The 15,023-nt window shown below is 49.8% G+C and overlaps 2 protein-coding genes across 3 annotated transcripts in view; both read right to left on the bottom strand.

Annotated features, from left to right (window-relative positions):
- LOC142001038 (solute carrier family 2, facilitated glucose transporter member 5-like) overlaps positions 1-13,695 on the bottom strand; it is a 46,716-nt gene extending 33,021 nt beyond the window's left edge. Inside the window, exon 1 of the mRNA XM_074975881.1 lies at positions 13,565-13,695. Coding sequence (XP_074831982.1) covers positions 13,565-13,672 — 108 coding nt within the window. The 5' untranslated portion in view covers positions 13,673-13,695. The remainder of the gene's footprint in view (positions 1-13,564) is intronic.
- Positions 8,805-15,023, bottom strand: part of GPR157 (G protein-coupled receptor 157) — a 30,882-nt gene continuing 24,663 nt past the window's right edge. For both annotated transcript variants that reach the window (XM_074975886.1, XM_074975885.1), the window contains exon 5: positions 8,805-14,442. The gene's annotated coding sequence lies outside the window, so the exon portion shown is untranslated. The remainder of the gene's footprint in view (positions 14,443-15,023) is intronic.

Below are 15,023 nucleotides of genomic sequence, written 5' to 3'. Positions count from 1 at the left end.
GTAGGAAGGGAGCTGCTGCTGCATTAAGTCCCTGAAGAAGGAAGATTCCAGGTGGAAAGCCCAGGAGCAGTGACTGGGTACAAAGACCCAGCTGGAGGTTTTGTTTTCTTTTGTGAGCTTGTGGTCATTTGGAAAATAGAGCCCAGAACCATGTACTAAAGTCTAATATGGTACAGCTAATAATTCTCCAGGAAGCCAGCATGTTGCAGGGCAACCAGCCAAACACATACGCACACAGGCGAGGTGTAGACACACACCATCAGTGAACAGGACACTCACATGCTATTCCTGGATCAGGCAATGACCTTGGGGTGACCTTGAACTTGTCACTTCTCTTTGAGCTTTGACCTTCCCAAGAGCTGCAAGGAGCCACCAGAACCCAAATAATAGAAGAAAAACTACCAATCATGTGTACCTCAATTATTTCCTTTACATGTTGCTTATAGCTCCGGCTTGGCAGCCGAGTTGTTATTTCACAGACATGGTTTAGTTTCAGCCAACGTGCACAGCAAAGAATTTTTCCAGCTTGCTATGTCTGTGGTTCACCCCTGCACTCAAATCCAAAAAAGGAGAACTAGTTCAGAGACACTACAAGTTGAACTGTTCTAATCTGGTGCCCTTCAGACCCGACTGGTGCAAGAAGAGAGACTATGCTCAACCATGTGAGGTTAATATGATCTAGCAGCGTTACCAACACTTCATTTGCATACTTGTCTCTTAGAAGACTATTAGGGATAAATTACAGCTAAATAACAGCACAGAACTGGAGAGCCAGGACTGGTGGCTGTAAACAAGCTTTATGGAACCAGGGAAAACTTGGTCACACCCATGAAAAGTGGTCATCAAGTTAACTACAATCATGCCAGATTACGGATGTTGCTGGCTAAGAGAGGCTCAACCTATACCCAGTTTGGCTTCCTCTTGCTTTCCCTCACCTACTGAATAGTCTGTGATGGGGAGAAATTCTTGTGCGTGGGTTTGGGAACTAGCTGCATTTGACCCTGCTGTCTGGGCTCACCAAATTAGGAGTTGTAGAGAAATCGAATTTCACATGAAAGAGGCACAATATTTAAAGCTGTGATGTTGGACATTTTCAGCTGGAGCAATGGGCTCTAGGGTGGGACATACTGGCCAGCACTAAGGGAAGGCAAGAGCAGGCGCTAGTAGCAGGCCTGGCCTTAGGGTAAGCCAAGCAAGATGGTTGCCTGGGGCCCCACGGCATGACAGCCCCACCCTCCCATATCACCTTGGGCCCTGCCCTCCAGCCAGGCCCCACAAACCCTTTGGCTGGACCTGGATGGCACTAAACCCTAAATCGCTGTTAGTGATTAATGAAAAGATTGTAGCGTGAGAGAGACCACACAACGCAGCTGTGCTTAAAAACTGGATGCTAAAACTCAGAGGATGAGTGGGGGAAGAACGTGCAGGTTACACAGTGATGAAGAGGTTATAAAACCCTGGATTAATCTGCAAAGTACACCACAAACACACGAAAATTTAGGGTGTTTCCCTTTTTCAACAAAAGAGAGTACAGTTTGTTTCCTTTTTCCCATCTCAGGGCCTGTCTCCATGGGCAGCGATCTATCAAGTGGGGGTTGATTTATCACTGCTATAGATGTGATAAACCAACTGCTGAGCACTCTCCCCTTGACTCCGGTACTCTGCCAAAACAAGACGAGTAGGCGGCACTGACGGGAGAGTGTCAGCTGGTGACTTACCGCTTTCAAGATACTACATGAAGCAGACATAAATACATCAACTTCAGCTACATTATTCACGTAGCCGAAGTTGTGTAGCTTTGGTTGACACCTCACAATAGTATAAACAAGGTTTATCACTCCACTTCTACCTTGAACTGTCCCTTAGTATGTGCGCTATCTACTAATGTTAACCAAGCTGGTTCCACCTTGCATTTTGCTGGAACATAGGGAGTATCTTTCCCAGCCTTGAAGAAGACTCCAGCATGGTTCAAAAGCTTGTCTCTCTTAGGCTACGTCTACCCATGCACACTACATCGAAATAGCTTATTTCGATGAATAACGTCTACATGTCCTCCAGGGCTGGCAACGTCGACGTTCAACTTTGACGTTGGGCAGCACCACATCGAAATATACGCTGCGAGGGAACGTCTACACGCCAAAGTAGCACACATCGAAATAAGGGTGCCAGGAACAGCTGCAGACAGGGTCACAGGGCGGACTCAACAGCAAGCCGTGCCCTTAAAGGGCCCCTCCCAGACACAGTTGCACTAAACAACACAAGATCCACACAGCTGACAACTGGTTGCAGACCCTGTGCATGCAGCATGGATCCCCAGCTGCAGCAGCAGCAGCCAGAAGCCCTGGGCTAAGGGCTGCTGCACACGGTGACCATAGAGCCCCGCAGGGGCTGGAGAGAGAGCCTCTCTCAACCCCTCAGCTGATGGCCACCATGGCGGACCCCGCTAGTTCGATGTTGCGGGACACGGATCGTCTACACGTGCCCTACTTCGACGTTCCACTTCGAAGTAGGGCGCTATTCCCATCCCCTCATGGGGTTAGTGACTTCGACATCTCGCCGCCTAACGTCGATTTCAACTTCGAACTAGCACCCAACACATGTAGCTGTGACGGGCGCTATTTCGAAGTTGGCGCCGCTACTTTGAAGTAGTGTGCACGTGTAGACACGGCCTTACTGACACAAGCTAGTCCAATAAAAGATATGTCCTCACCCACTTGGTCTTTCTAATATCTTGGTACTGACAATGCTATAACAAAACCTGACTATTTAGGGCAGCTACTGCCTTTTCGTATAGCGTTGGCCCGTGACTGCAATGCAAATAATAAATGATCTGCCCACGAGTAAAACGTGTGCAGATCTTGCTGGATACCACCCTGCGTTGGCTGCACCTGGGACTTTTTTTTTCCTCGCACTAGCCAACACCAGGCTGGGCAGGCTAATGATAGCTAATGACTGACAGGACTAGATGATAAGGCAGGTGGACTTTGGCATAACTCAGCAACCATGGGCAGGGTAGGTTGGTTGTGGAATGGAGGTAGCCACAAAAGCAGAGCTACTTATTCCTAAGCTGCATTACAAGAGCAAAAAGATACACTGAGAAACGCTTGTATATATCATATGCCATGTGCCCAGCAGAAACCACAGTGAGAGCTGGTGTCACACTGGTCATCTCAGACCAACTCAAAACCCTTCTCTCCTTGATCATATATGCTCCCAGACACCACCTGCTTTTGTCACTCAGCAGAAAATCCATGCTAAGAATCCAACACAGCAGCTTCCAACTCCAGCTTCTGAGTGCAGCAAACTTAACCCACGCCTGGGCGTGCGGGTCTGCAAACACTGCAGTCCCTTCTCCACTGGCATGCCTACGTGATCTAGCAAAAGAAGGCTGCTACAAAAAAAGCAAACCTGCCCAGAAGGGGCATGGAAATTACAGCTCCTTCTGCCCTTTTCTCTGCACAACCCTCAATGTGCATTATCCCAGCTCTTGGATGCTGGTGGGTTCATTTGCTGGAGACAAATGCTGGTTTTGCCAAGCCGGCTGTTCCTTTTTCACAGCGCAGGTACTCCGAAGACTGCCAGGATGCACTCTGGTTTGCAAGAGCTGCTATTGCATGGAATTAAATATAGCAGGTTAGAGGCCAGGTGCTCATATGTCTCCAAGAAAAGAATACTGTGCATCTTGCAACAGAGCCCCTCATGACTATGTTAAAAAGGCATTGGGTTTGGAGAGACGCTGCCTGGTCAGTTCTCCTTGGCTGGAAGGATGGTGCCCGCTTGATCCATCCAGCAGCTGTGAGCTCTCAGAGGCAGGAGAAGGGGTAAAGGATACCTTTACAGTAATAGAAACTTGCAGCCCTCCTGATACTTCAAACCTGCCACATGGCCACTCTTCCTGCTTTAAGTGACCTTTGGACTATTTTTCCATGGAGTTTGGTCCCGTGGGCATTTCAAAGGAGCAGGCGCAGGGAGGGTTCACTGCTCTAGGTGGGATGTGCCAATGTTCCCTCTAGATTTTAACCACCCCGCAGAGGAATGAAATTTATTATGTGCACCTACTATGGAGGGGACGTGCAACATGGAGGTGATCTCACTTTCCTGTCGCTGCAGGGGCTCTGAATGTGGGAAGGGGCCAGGCTGGGTTCAAGGCTGGGAGGGTTCTGGCTGGGAGGCATGGGTTCTGGGGTGGGGCTGAAGGGCTCACAGCTGGGACACGGGATTGAGGTGCAGGGATGTGAGGGCTCTGGCTGGGGTGCAGGCTATAGGTGAGAGTGGGATGAGGGGCTTGCGGTGAAGGAGGTGCTTTGGGGCTACTGTGAGGAGAGGACCCCCTCTGCTTTCTCTTTGTAGCAGCACCTGGGGTGGGAGAGAAAGGCACTTTTCCCCCCATGGCATCTCCAGGGCAGGGGCTGCAGGACAGGTGCCCCTCCCCTGGCTCCTGCAGGTTCCAGTTGAGGCTAAGTTGCACCGGTCACCCTGGCTGCAGCTGATCCTCATGCTGTGGCTGGGTCTGGACTGCCCTCTAGCCGTGGCACCAGGATACCAGGCTGCAGGAGAGGCGCAGGGTTCAGGCCATCCCTCCCACAGCCACGGCAGGCTGGAGACCCAGCAAGGCTGAGGCCAGGGGGCGAGTGGCCTACCCCATGCTACAGGAGGTCCCTGAGGGAGTCCTTGAGTGCCTGTGTGCCACTACACAAGCAGTTGTGTGGTCACGTGGCTGCACAGCTTACAGGGAACTCAGGGTGGAGCTCATGTCATAAGCTGCTAGTCACTATTTTGTTTTCACCTCACAGTTGTGAGCGAGTCCAGGCTATTTACCGCATACAATTCAAACAAATCATCAGTTTCCCCGGGGGCCTTTCCACAGCACTCAGTGACGTGGTACACGAGCGCATCACAAAACAGAACGATTTTCACAGCACCCCTGGGAGTGGCACGACCCCCATTTTACAGATGGGAGGTGGGGGAGCAGAGTAAGGTCAAAATCATGCTGGGCTTTGGGGCGCCCAGTCTGAAACACCTCGGGCCTGAGTCTTCAGTGTCCTTACCATTAGACGGCCATTCCTGCCTTCAGAGCATCGCCTTCCGTTGCCACTTAGCTCTGCTGCAAAGCAGAGCCCCAGGTCTCCAGTCCGCTGTCAGACAACGAGGAACACACAACCAGCGACCGCCCAGGAGATGTTGAAGCATCTTGCCCAGCATCACACAGCAGTACTGAGAGACACAGAATCCAGCAGCCATAACCAAGAGACCCTCCTTTCTCTTCCTGCAGCCCCCTTGCCTCAGAGGTGCCCCCTACCTTTTGTGCTCCCCTTTAACCTCTTACAAGCACAAGCCTGTACTCTGCACTCTCAGACTTTGCCACTCAAGCAAACACAGCTTTCAACTTCTGCACCAAATGAGGCAGGGTCTTAAGACAACCCAGCCTTGAGCCCTCCCCAGGCACTGTCCAGCCTGTGCACTGAATGAGGCAGGGTTCTCATGGAAGAAACAGCATATGATCGCGTAATTTATGCTTCTCACAAAGCACACACCTAAGGGGGATCCGATGAAGGTGGCGCAGCCAGTCTTATATGCCCCTTGGAGGCCCATTCTCTACAACCCTCCTGCCGGATCCAGTCAAGGGCCCTTCTTGGCACCTCCTTGTGCAATCGGTTTCTCCCTTCCCCAGGCTCCAGTCATCCCTGCCCTGCCTCCATCACATCTGGCAACCTCTGTGCCCCTCAGCCAATCCCAGTCTGATGCCTCCCTCCCTCCTCGTCCCAGTTCCTGCATTTCCTTGTCAGACCTGTCCCCACTTCTGGTTCCCAGTCCTTGGCTACGTCTACACGTGAAGCCAACATCGAAATAGCTTATTTCGATGTAGCAACATCGAAATAGGCTATTTCGATGAATAACGTCTACACGTCCTCCAGGGCTGGCAACGTCGATGTTCAACTTCGACGTTGCACGGCACCACATCGAAATAGGCGCTGGGAGGGTACGTCTACACGCCAAAGTAGCACACATCGAAATAAGGGTGCCAGGCACAGCTGCAGACAGGGTCACAGGGCGGACTCAACAGCAAGCCGCTCCCTTAAAGGGCCCCTCCCAGACACAGTTGCACTAAACAACACAAGATCCACAGAGCCGACAACTGGTTGCAGACCCTGTGCATGCAGCATGGATCCCCAGCTGCGGCAGCAGCAGCCAGAAGTCCTGGGCTAAGGGCTGCTGCCCACGGTGACCATAGAGCAGAGAGAGCATCTCTCAACCCCCCAGCTGATGGCCGCCATGGAGGACCCGGCAATTTCGACGTTGCGGGACGCGGATCATCTACACGGTCCCTACTTCGACGTTGAACGTCGAAGTAGGGCGCTATTCCGATCCCCTCATGAGGTTAGCGACTTCGACGTCTCACCGCCTAATGTCGAAGTTAACTTCGAAATAGTGCCCGACGCATGTAGCCGCGACGGGCGCTATTTCGAAGTTAGTGCCGCTACTTCAAAGTAGCGTGCACGTGTAGACACAGCTCTTATGTCCTGCCCTGGTTGTGTGATCTCATTTCTCTACTCTCCCAACTGTTTCTGGGCTGCTTCCTGATTACTGAACCAATCTTATGACCAAAGCCGTCCCATCCATAGGCTGGTATGGAGCAGCCACCCCAGGCCCTATGCTTTGGTGAGCCCCCACAGTGGCCACCTTACCCATCCTGTGGATGGGACTGATGAGAATTAGTGGGGTCTGGCAGGGGACAGCAACAGGGGTTCACCCCCCACCACACCACACTCACCGTGGCAGCAACCCAGCAGCCTGCTCTGCTCTGCCCACTCCACCTCCCTCTCGCAGCCTCTTGTACCCTGCTTCACCACAGTGGCAGAAAGCAGAATGACCTGACCACAGGTGCTGGCGGTGAGGGCAACCTGTTGCTATCCCATATTAGGCCTCCAGTGATACCTTGGCTTGAGATGCTCAGGGGCTTCAGGCCAGGGGGCAGAGTTTAGGGGAAGGAGTGGAGTGGGCCAAAGCGGAATGGAGCCAGGGCTTGTAGCAGGGGCAAGCCCTGCCTCCATGCCTGACTCACCCAGGGGAGGGGGGAGTTGTCCCAGGCCCCACGTCCCCCAGGGCTGGTCCTGCTCATCACTAATCAACTCCCAGTCTCCTCCACACCAATTTCCTTCTTACCTTCCCCAGCTCCCAGTTCCGGTCTCCCCTTCCCACCCAACTCCTTGTCCTCCATCTTCCCTCGTCCTACCTCTCCCCATCCAACTCTTGTCTCCCCTGTGTTCTCAGCACTGCTGCTATGAGGCGTGAGCTCAGGACAAGTTCAGGATGGCTTCTGTAGCTGGGGATGGCGCACACCCCATCTGGTCAGCACAAGGAGCGATGAGGCTCAGAGAGGGTAAAATCCACAGTGGTTTTGCAGGTTTGTAGAATTCTCCCCAAGTGCAAGTGGAGATTTTTCAAGGGCTCAGAACCTAGTCAGAAAGCAAAGCTGCTGGCCTCACGGTCCCCCGTTTACTGCATCCGAGTCTCTTCTGCAAAACATGGGGTGCTGGAACGTCACATGAGAAATGGCACCAGAGCTTTTTTTTTTTTTTTTTTTTTAAATGTTGATAAACTTTTTTTCTCCCCTAACCTTGCTCTTGGCCAGGGCTAAACCATTCTGGCTGAAACTCACCACTCAACCCAAGGCAGACGCATGGCATGGAAAATTTCCAACTTGATAGTTTAAAGCCACGGTGCCCAATACGCTTGTTGTTTGCCACCTGGCAAACTGGCCACTGCGGTGTGGCGATATGCGGCTCTGTAGAGCTGCACACCTGGAGCACCCTCGGCTGCCTCCACACACGCACCCAACCACACGTGGTGGCAGCAACTCTTCCTGTGGTTCCAGGACGGAGCCGCACGGCTCATGTAGCTGCTGCATGGCTCCAAAGGCGGCAGTGGCTTGGATGAGTCGCTGGCATGGCGGGGGGGGCGGGGGGGGGGCGGGGGGGAGAATTTATTTTGAGCAGGTGAGGCCTGTGGCGATCCTGTAATTTCTATTGGACACACTGGTTTCAAAGGTGGCAATAAAGCAATCAGACTCCTACATTTATAATGGGAAGTGCTGAGCACTTTCAATAAGAGGTGGTGCTGCCTGTAACACAGCCAAGATGAATCCCACTCAACCAAACACCTGTCTGACCCTGGGGTTTCCAAACATGGGTTAATTTACACACTGGTAAATTCTGCAGGAGGCAGAACACAGGCACTCAGCCATCACAACCGAGCAGATTTGTAATGACTGCCCATGACTTAGGCACCTCTGAAACTGGGCCTTGACACTCCTTGTCCACAGCCAAGGCCATCCTTGGGATTTATGGCTCCTTAAGCAGTGCTATTAAACTGCTGCCCCTAAGCCCAATGGTAGCCCCGGATGGGGGAATGACGGTTTTTTTACAGATATGATTTTATAATCTTCCACAACACACTAATGAAAGATTTTCAAGCAAATTTTAAGCTAAGGTCCTGTCAGCTAACACAGTGCATTCACAAACAATAAGCAATCCTCTAGCACCTTAAAGACTAACAAATGTATCAGGCCACGAACTCTTTTTTACCCAGGAAAGCTCATGACCTAATAAATTTAATCTCTGAAGTACTACAGGATGGCTTGTTATTTGTGAAGCTACAGACTAACACGGCTACCCCTATGAGACCGTACATTCAGAAACTGACAGTCTGTCCCTTGGGTTGGCAAATGCCTGTTAAGTGGCTTCATTACCACTTGAATGGCTCTTTCATAGGTTCTATCAAAACAAAAAGCAGTCAAGTAGCACTTTAAAGACTAGCAAAATAGTTTATTAGGTGAGCTTTCGTGGGACAGACCCACTTCTTCAGAGCAGACATAGGTTCTATGTTCTGCTAATGGCTCTTCCAGGCTTTTTCACTCTCACCAGTGACATGGTGGACGAGAGGTCTGTTGTTGTGACCTGCATGTCATGTTTGTCTTCCTCCAGGATGACAGAAAGGATTTTCTATGTACCAGGTGTAAGCTGGTAGCCATTTTAGAAGAGAAGGTTAAAGGACGTGCGGCGCAAATCTCAACCCTCAGGTCTATCAGAGAGGGTGAAGACTTTCTGGATAGAAGACAACAGATATTACTGTAGGAACAGCAGGCTGCCCAAAACAAGGAGGAGAACTGGAAGCATGTTACCTCTAGGAGGAGAAAACCAGTTCAGGTCTCTCCAATTCCAGTGGAGTTAAGTAACCGCTTTCAGTCTCTCTCCACAAGTGGTACGGTGGAGATAACTGGGGCTGCTACCTCACAGGGACTGGATCTGAAAAAGAGTCCCTGCAGTTTCTAAGGCATGGGATGCACACTCTAGGGATGGGAGTTCTATGACCAGCACCCTTAAGAGAAAGAGACGGGTGGTGGTGGTCGGGGACTCCCTCCTAAGAGGGACAGAGTCATCCATCTGCCGTCAGGAGCTAGAATACCAGCAAGTTTGCTGCTTGCCTTGAGCAAGAATCCAGGATATTACAGAGTCCCTGCCAAAAATTGTTAAACGTGTAGACTATTACCCCTTCCTACTTTTCCATGTAGGAACCAATGATACAGCTAAAAGCAACTTTGAAGAGATCATAGCGGATTACGTAACCCTAGGAAGAAAGATCAAGGAATACAGTGTACAAGTGGTGTTCTCATCTATCCTCCCTGTGGAAAGAAGGGGTCTGCGTAGGGATGGTCAAATCACAGAGGTAAACACGTGCTTGCGTAGGTGGTGTAGCAGGGAAGGATTTGGTTTCTTTGACCATGGGACTCTCTTTCATGAGCAGGGATTGCTGGGCAGAGATGGGATCCACCTCACAAAGAGAGGAAAGAGCATCTTTGCAGGCAGGCTTGCAAACCTAGCGAGGAGCGCTTTAAACTAGGTTTGTCAGGGAAGGTGACACAAGCCCTGAGGTAAGTGGGGAAGGAGGAGGGAACAATCAAGTGGGTTTCCTGGGTGAATAGGAGAAAGTGGGCCAATCGGCCCCTTCTCTAAGATGCTTGTACACTAATGCCAGAAGCCTAGGGAACAAACAGGAAGAATTAGAGGCCCTGGCACAGTCAAAGTAGTATGAGGTGGCTGGAAAAACTGAGACTTGGTGGGACGATTCGCACAACTGGAGCACCGTCATGGAAAGTTATAAACTGTTTAGGAAGGACAGACAGGAGAAACGGAGGAGTTGCGCTCTATGTGAGGGAGCAGTATGATTGCTCAGAGCTCCAGTATGAGGAAGGAGAAAATCCATTTGAGTGTCTTTGGTTTAAGCTTAGAAGTGATGTTGTAGTTGGTGTCTGCTATAGACCGCCCAACCATGAAGATGAGATCGATGAGGTTTTCTTCAGGCAGCTAAGTCAAGCTTTCAAATCACAGGCCCTGGTTCTCATGGGAGACTTTAATCATTTGGACATTTGTTGGGAGACCAATACATCAGCACACAGACAATCCAGGAAGTTTTTGGAGAATGCTGGGGATAACTTCTTGGTACAAGTGCTGAAGGAACTGACCAGGGGCCGTGCGCAACTTGACCTGCTGCTCACAAACAGGGAAGAACTAGTAGGAGAAATAGAAGTGGGAGGAAACCTGGGCTACAGTGACCAGGTGATGGAAGATTTCAGGATCTGGAGGAAAGGAAGAAAGGTGAACAGTAACATACAGACCCGTGATTTCAGAAGAGCAGATTTCAACTCCCTGAGACAATGGATGAGCAGGATTCCTTGGGAAATGAAGATGAAGGGGAAAAGTGTTCAAGAGAACTGGCAGTATTTTAAAGAAATCTGACTGAAGGCACAGGAACCAACCATCCCGCTGCACAGTAAGAAATGCAAAAAGGGTAGGCAACCAGCTTGGCTTAACAGGGAAATCCTTAGTCAGCTTAAATTAAAAAAGGATGAATACAAGAAATGGAAACATGGACAGTTGACTACGGAGGAGTATAAACATACAGCTGGAGAATTCCGGGTAATAAGAAAGTGAAAGTACAATTGGAACTGCAGCTGGCAAGGGATGTGAAGGGTAACAAGATGGGTTTCTACAGGCATGTTAACAATAAATGGTTTATCAGAGAAGGTGTGGGGCCGTTAGTGGATGAGGGAGGTAACCTAGTGACAGATGATGTAAGAGAAGCTGAAACACTCAATGCTTTTCTTGCCTTAACCTTCATGGACAAAGTCAACTCGCATATGATGGTCTTAGACAATGCAGTATGGGAAAGTGGAGGGCAGCCACCTGTGGGGAAGGAACAAGTTCTGAGCTATCTAGAAAAACTAGATGTATACAAATCCATGGGTCTGGATTTAACACACCCAAGGGTACTGAAGGAAATTGGCAGAGGTCATTGCTGAACCTTTGGCCATTATTTTTGAAGACTCTTGAAGATCAGGGGAGATACCGGATGACTGGAAAAAGGCAAACGCAGTGCCCATCTTTAAAAAAGGAAAGAAGGACAATCAAGGGAACTATAGAACGGTCAGCCTTACCTCAATCCCTGGGAAAATAACGGAGGGAATCCTCAAGCAATCCATTTTGGAGCACTTGGAAGAGGGGAAGTGATCAAAAGTAGCCAAAATGGATTCACCAGGGGCAAGTCCTGCCTGACCAATCTGATTAGCTTCTATGACAAGGTAACAAACTCTGTGGACATGGGGAAGTCAGTGGATGTGATATACCTAGACTTCAGCAAAGATTTTGATATGGTCTCCCACAACATTCTTGTCCATAAGTTAAGGAAATATGGATTGCATCCCTGGACTATAAGATGGATAGAAAGCTGGCTTGATGGTTGGGCCCAACGGCTCTATATCTGGACTGCGGCTGATTTCCAGCAGAGTGCTGCAATGCTCGGTTCTGGGACCGGTGTTATTCAACATCTTTATTAATGACCTGGATGAGGGACTGGATTACACCCTCGGCAAGTTTGCAGATGACACAAAACTAGGGGGAGAGATAGATAGAGTGGAGGGTAGAGAGAGAATCCAGACTGACCTGGATAAATTGGAGGACTGGGCCAAAAGAAATGTGATGCAGTTCAACAAGAAGTGTAGAGTCCTACACCTGGGGCGGAAGAATCCCAAGCATTGTTATAGGCTGGGGACTGACTGGCTAAGCAGCAGGACGATGGAGGAGGACCTAGGGGTTATGGTGGATGAAAGGTTGGATATGAGTAAACAGTGTGCCCTTGTAGACAAGAAGGCTAATGGCATACTAGGGTGCATTAGGAGGAACATTTCAAGAAGATCTAGAGAAGCAGTTATTCCCCTCTATTCACCACTGGTGAGGCCACATCTTGAATACTGTGTCCAGTTTTGGGCCCCCCAGTATAAAAAGGACGTGGATTTGCTGGAGCAGGTACAGCAGAGGGCAACAAAAATGATGAAGGGGCTGGAGCACAAGACCTATGAGGATAGGCTGAGGGATTTGGGCTTGTTTAGTTTACAGAAGAGAAGACTTAGGGGTGATTTAATAGCAGCCTTCAACTTCCTGAAAGGGAGCTGTAAAGAGGAGGGTAAGAGACTGTTCTCAGTGGTGTCAACACGGCAGAACAAGGAGTAATGGTCTGAAGTTGAAGAGGGAAAGGTGTAGGTTGGATATTAGGAAAAACTACTTCCCCAGGAGGGTGGTGAAGCACTGGAACGTGTTGCCTAGAGATGTGGTGGATTCTCCATCCCTCGAGGTTTTTAAGTCCCGGCTTGACAAGGTCCTGGCTGGGATGACTTAGTGGGGGTTGATCCCGCTTGAAGCAGGGGGCTGGACTAGATGACCTCCTGAGGTCCCTTCCGGCCCTAGGATTCTGTGATTCTGTATGTTAAATACATCCTCTTCGGAGGAAGCAGAGTCACAGATCAGGGATAGGAAGAGGCCTGTGGGTGGACAATAAGACCCAGTGATGCCTCAAATTTTCAGGTGCCCTGTGCAGCTGCATATGGGTAAACAGCAAGGGCTAGACAGCAGCGATCATTACGCAATCTATTTCCACTGCACAGACAGGTCCCAGGAAGCCATCAGCGTTCTGCTTCACCTACAATGTGCCTTGGGGCTGACCACATACAGGGAAGGCACAATCTTCCACCTCCCAAGTTCAGGGCTTGGACTTTCTGCTAGGACCGGCACAAGAAAGCAATGGTTGTTCCCATGGTATGGATGTGCGTGCTGGGAACCTGACCGAGACCCACCCAGTCATTTCACACAGTCCTTTAATTTTATACCAAGAAGGCGGTTGCCACTCCAAGTGACACTCGCCAGCCCACACAACTCAGCACTTGATCCCTCTGCTGGTGAGAGCTCGATTGCAGAATTAAAAAAACAAACCAGAAAGAGCAACACCTACAACTGGCATCTGCGAATGATTTCTGCTTAGTCACCCCGTATCTGCCAGAGATAATCACAACCAATTGTTAAATTACAGACACACCAGCCATTGCAGCAACACTGTCACACGCTCATTCTCCTCCTGCCATGTGCCCAGAAGAGGTGTTTGCCGACCACTCTGTACCTTTATCACACACTGAACAATAAACATCTCAATTTTAAAAAATGCACCAGAAGGAGACCTGCGTCCCTGCAGATAGGAATCCGGTGAGGACTTTGCGAAAGGTTTCAGAAGTGCATCTTGACAGTCGAGGAACTGTAAACAGGATACGTTCTAAAAAGGTTGGCATCTCCGAATGCCCAAGCTGTGATTTTAAAAACCATGGGGGGGGAGCAGGATACTGTTAATATCAACGGATTGTGCCTTGGGAGAAGGAAAAACTGGATTTTTGCAGCACAATGTGTCCATACGTCCATGTTGTCATTTGATGGCTGTGTTGAGATTCTCATCCATTTACCTACCCTGAGAATCAAACCGTCCACAGAGCTGTGATTTAATTAAGCGACTGCCTGAGCTCAGTCACATCCTAAATCCAGAAGGAAGACAAATTGCTGTGGCCCTGAAAATGGGGCAAAACATCCAAGACAACCTCTCACCCCCAAGCCAAGGAGACCAAGGCAGACATCGCCAACTTATCGTCTCCATTCACCACCTGAAGAGCAGCCCCCTTTGAAGGCCTCTTGAAACAGGCAACAAACCCATCACACGGCCAAAGCGCTTCCACTCAGAAGCTGCAGGAATTTTCAGAACTTTGTGGATTTCCCCCTGCCCCAGACACATGGTGAGAAATCCTCTTGGCATAACAGAAAATCAAAACACAGAAACAATTGGTAAATTTCTGTGGGCAGAGCATGGGGATGAGACAGGAAGTTGGGGTGTGACCCAGTAGTACATTCCCAGCAATCTTGCTGAAGGCAGCTGCAGCTGGGATCTGAATTCCATGGAGGAAGTTTTCCATAAAGACTCCGTCCATCCTGGCCTGCTTGTTAATTAAACGGGAGTTTCTTTTCCTTAGGATGCTAGCTCCCTCTAGAGGCACTCAGTGGCACTTCAAGTTACCTGTTCAAAACAAAAGCAAAGAGGTTAATAAGATCTAGGGCAGAAGCCAGAAACCTTTCTGAGGAAGAGTGCCAAAATTTGGCCTTTTGGCCTCTATGTAGGTCTGAGTGCACGTGATTTTTTTTAAAGTCACTGAAAATCCTACTTACAACAACTTCATGCATAAATAAAGGTAGACACAGAGCTTTACTGTTTAGGTGCTGGTTGGTAGCATTAGCTGGTCTTTTGTTAACCCACGGGTGGCCTGGCTTTGAGCAAGCTCCTGGCTGCATGGGGGAAAAGGGGTGGGTCCGAGCTCCCATCTCATGTGCCAATTAAACTGGCTCATGTGCCACTCTTGGCACCAATGCCGGGGGTGGCTGACCCCTGCTGCAGGAACTTGCTTTGTCCTGAAGCCATCTGTGTGCCTCATCATTGTACCAAACCTCCCGCAGACAAGGAGAACATGGGCTGCTGCACACAGAGTGAAGCCATGCAGGATGGGTAGTATTTCTATCACAGACTTGCCATTATTGTATATACCAGCCTACTGAACTTTACAGTGGAGGTGCTACGACATGTGCTCCAGCCTGGACTAACCC

Source organism: Carettochelys insculpta, chromosome 23 (assembly GCF_033958435.1).
Source record: "Carettochelys insculpta isolate YL-2023 chromosome 23, ASM3395843v1, whole genome shotgun sequence".
Taxonomy (NCBI): domain Eukaryota; kingdom Metazoa; phylum Chordata; order Testudines; family Carettochelyidae; genus Carettochelys; species Carettochelys insculpta.
Note: the sequence above shows the minus strand (reverse complement) of the source record. Positions and strands in the feature narration are given on the sequence as shown.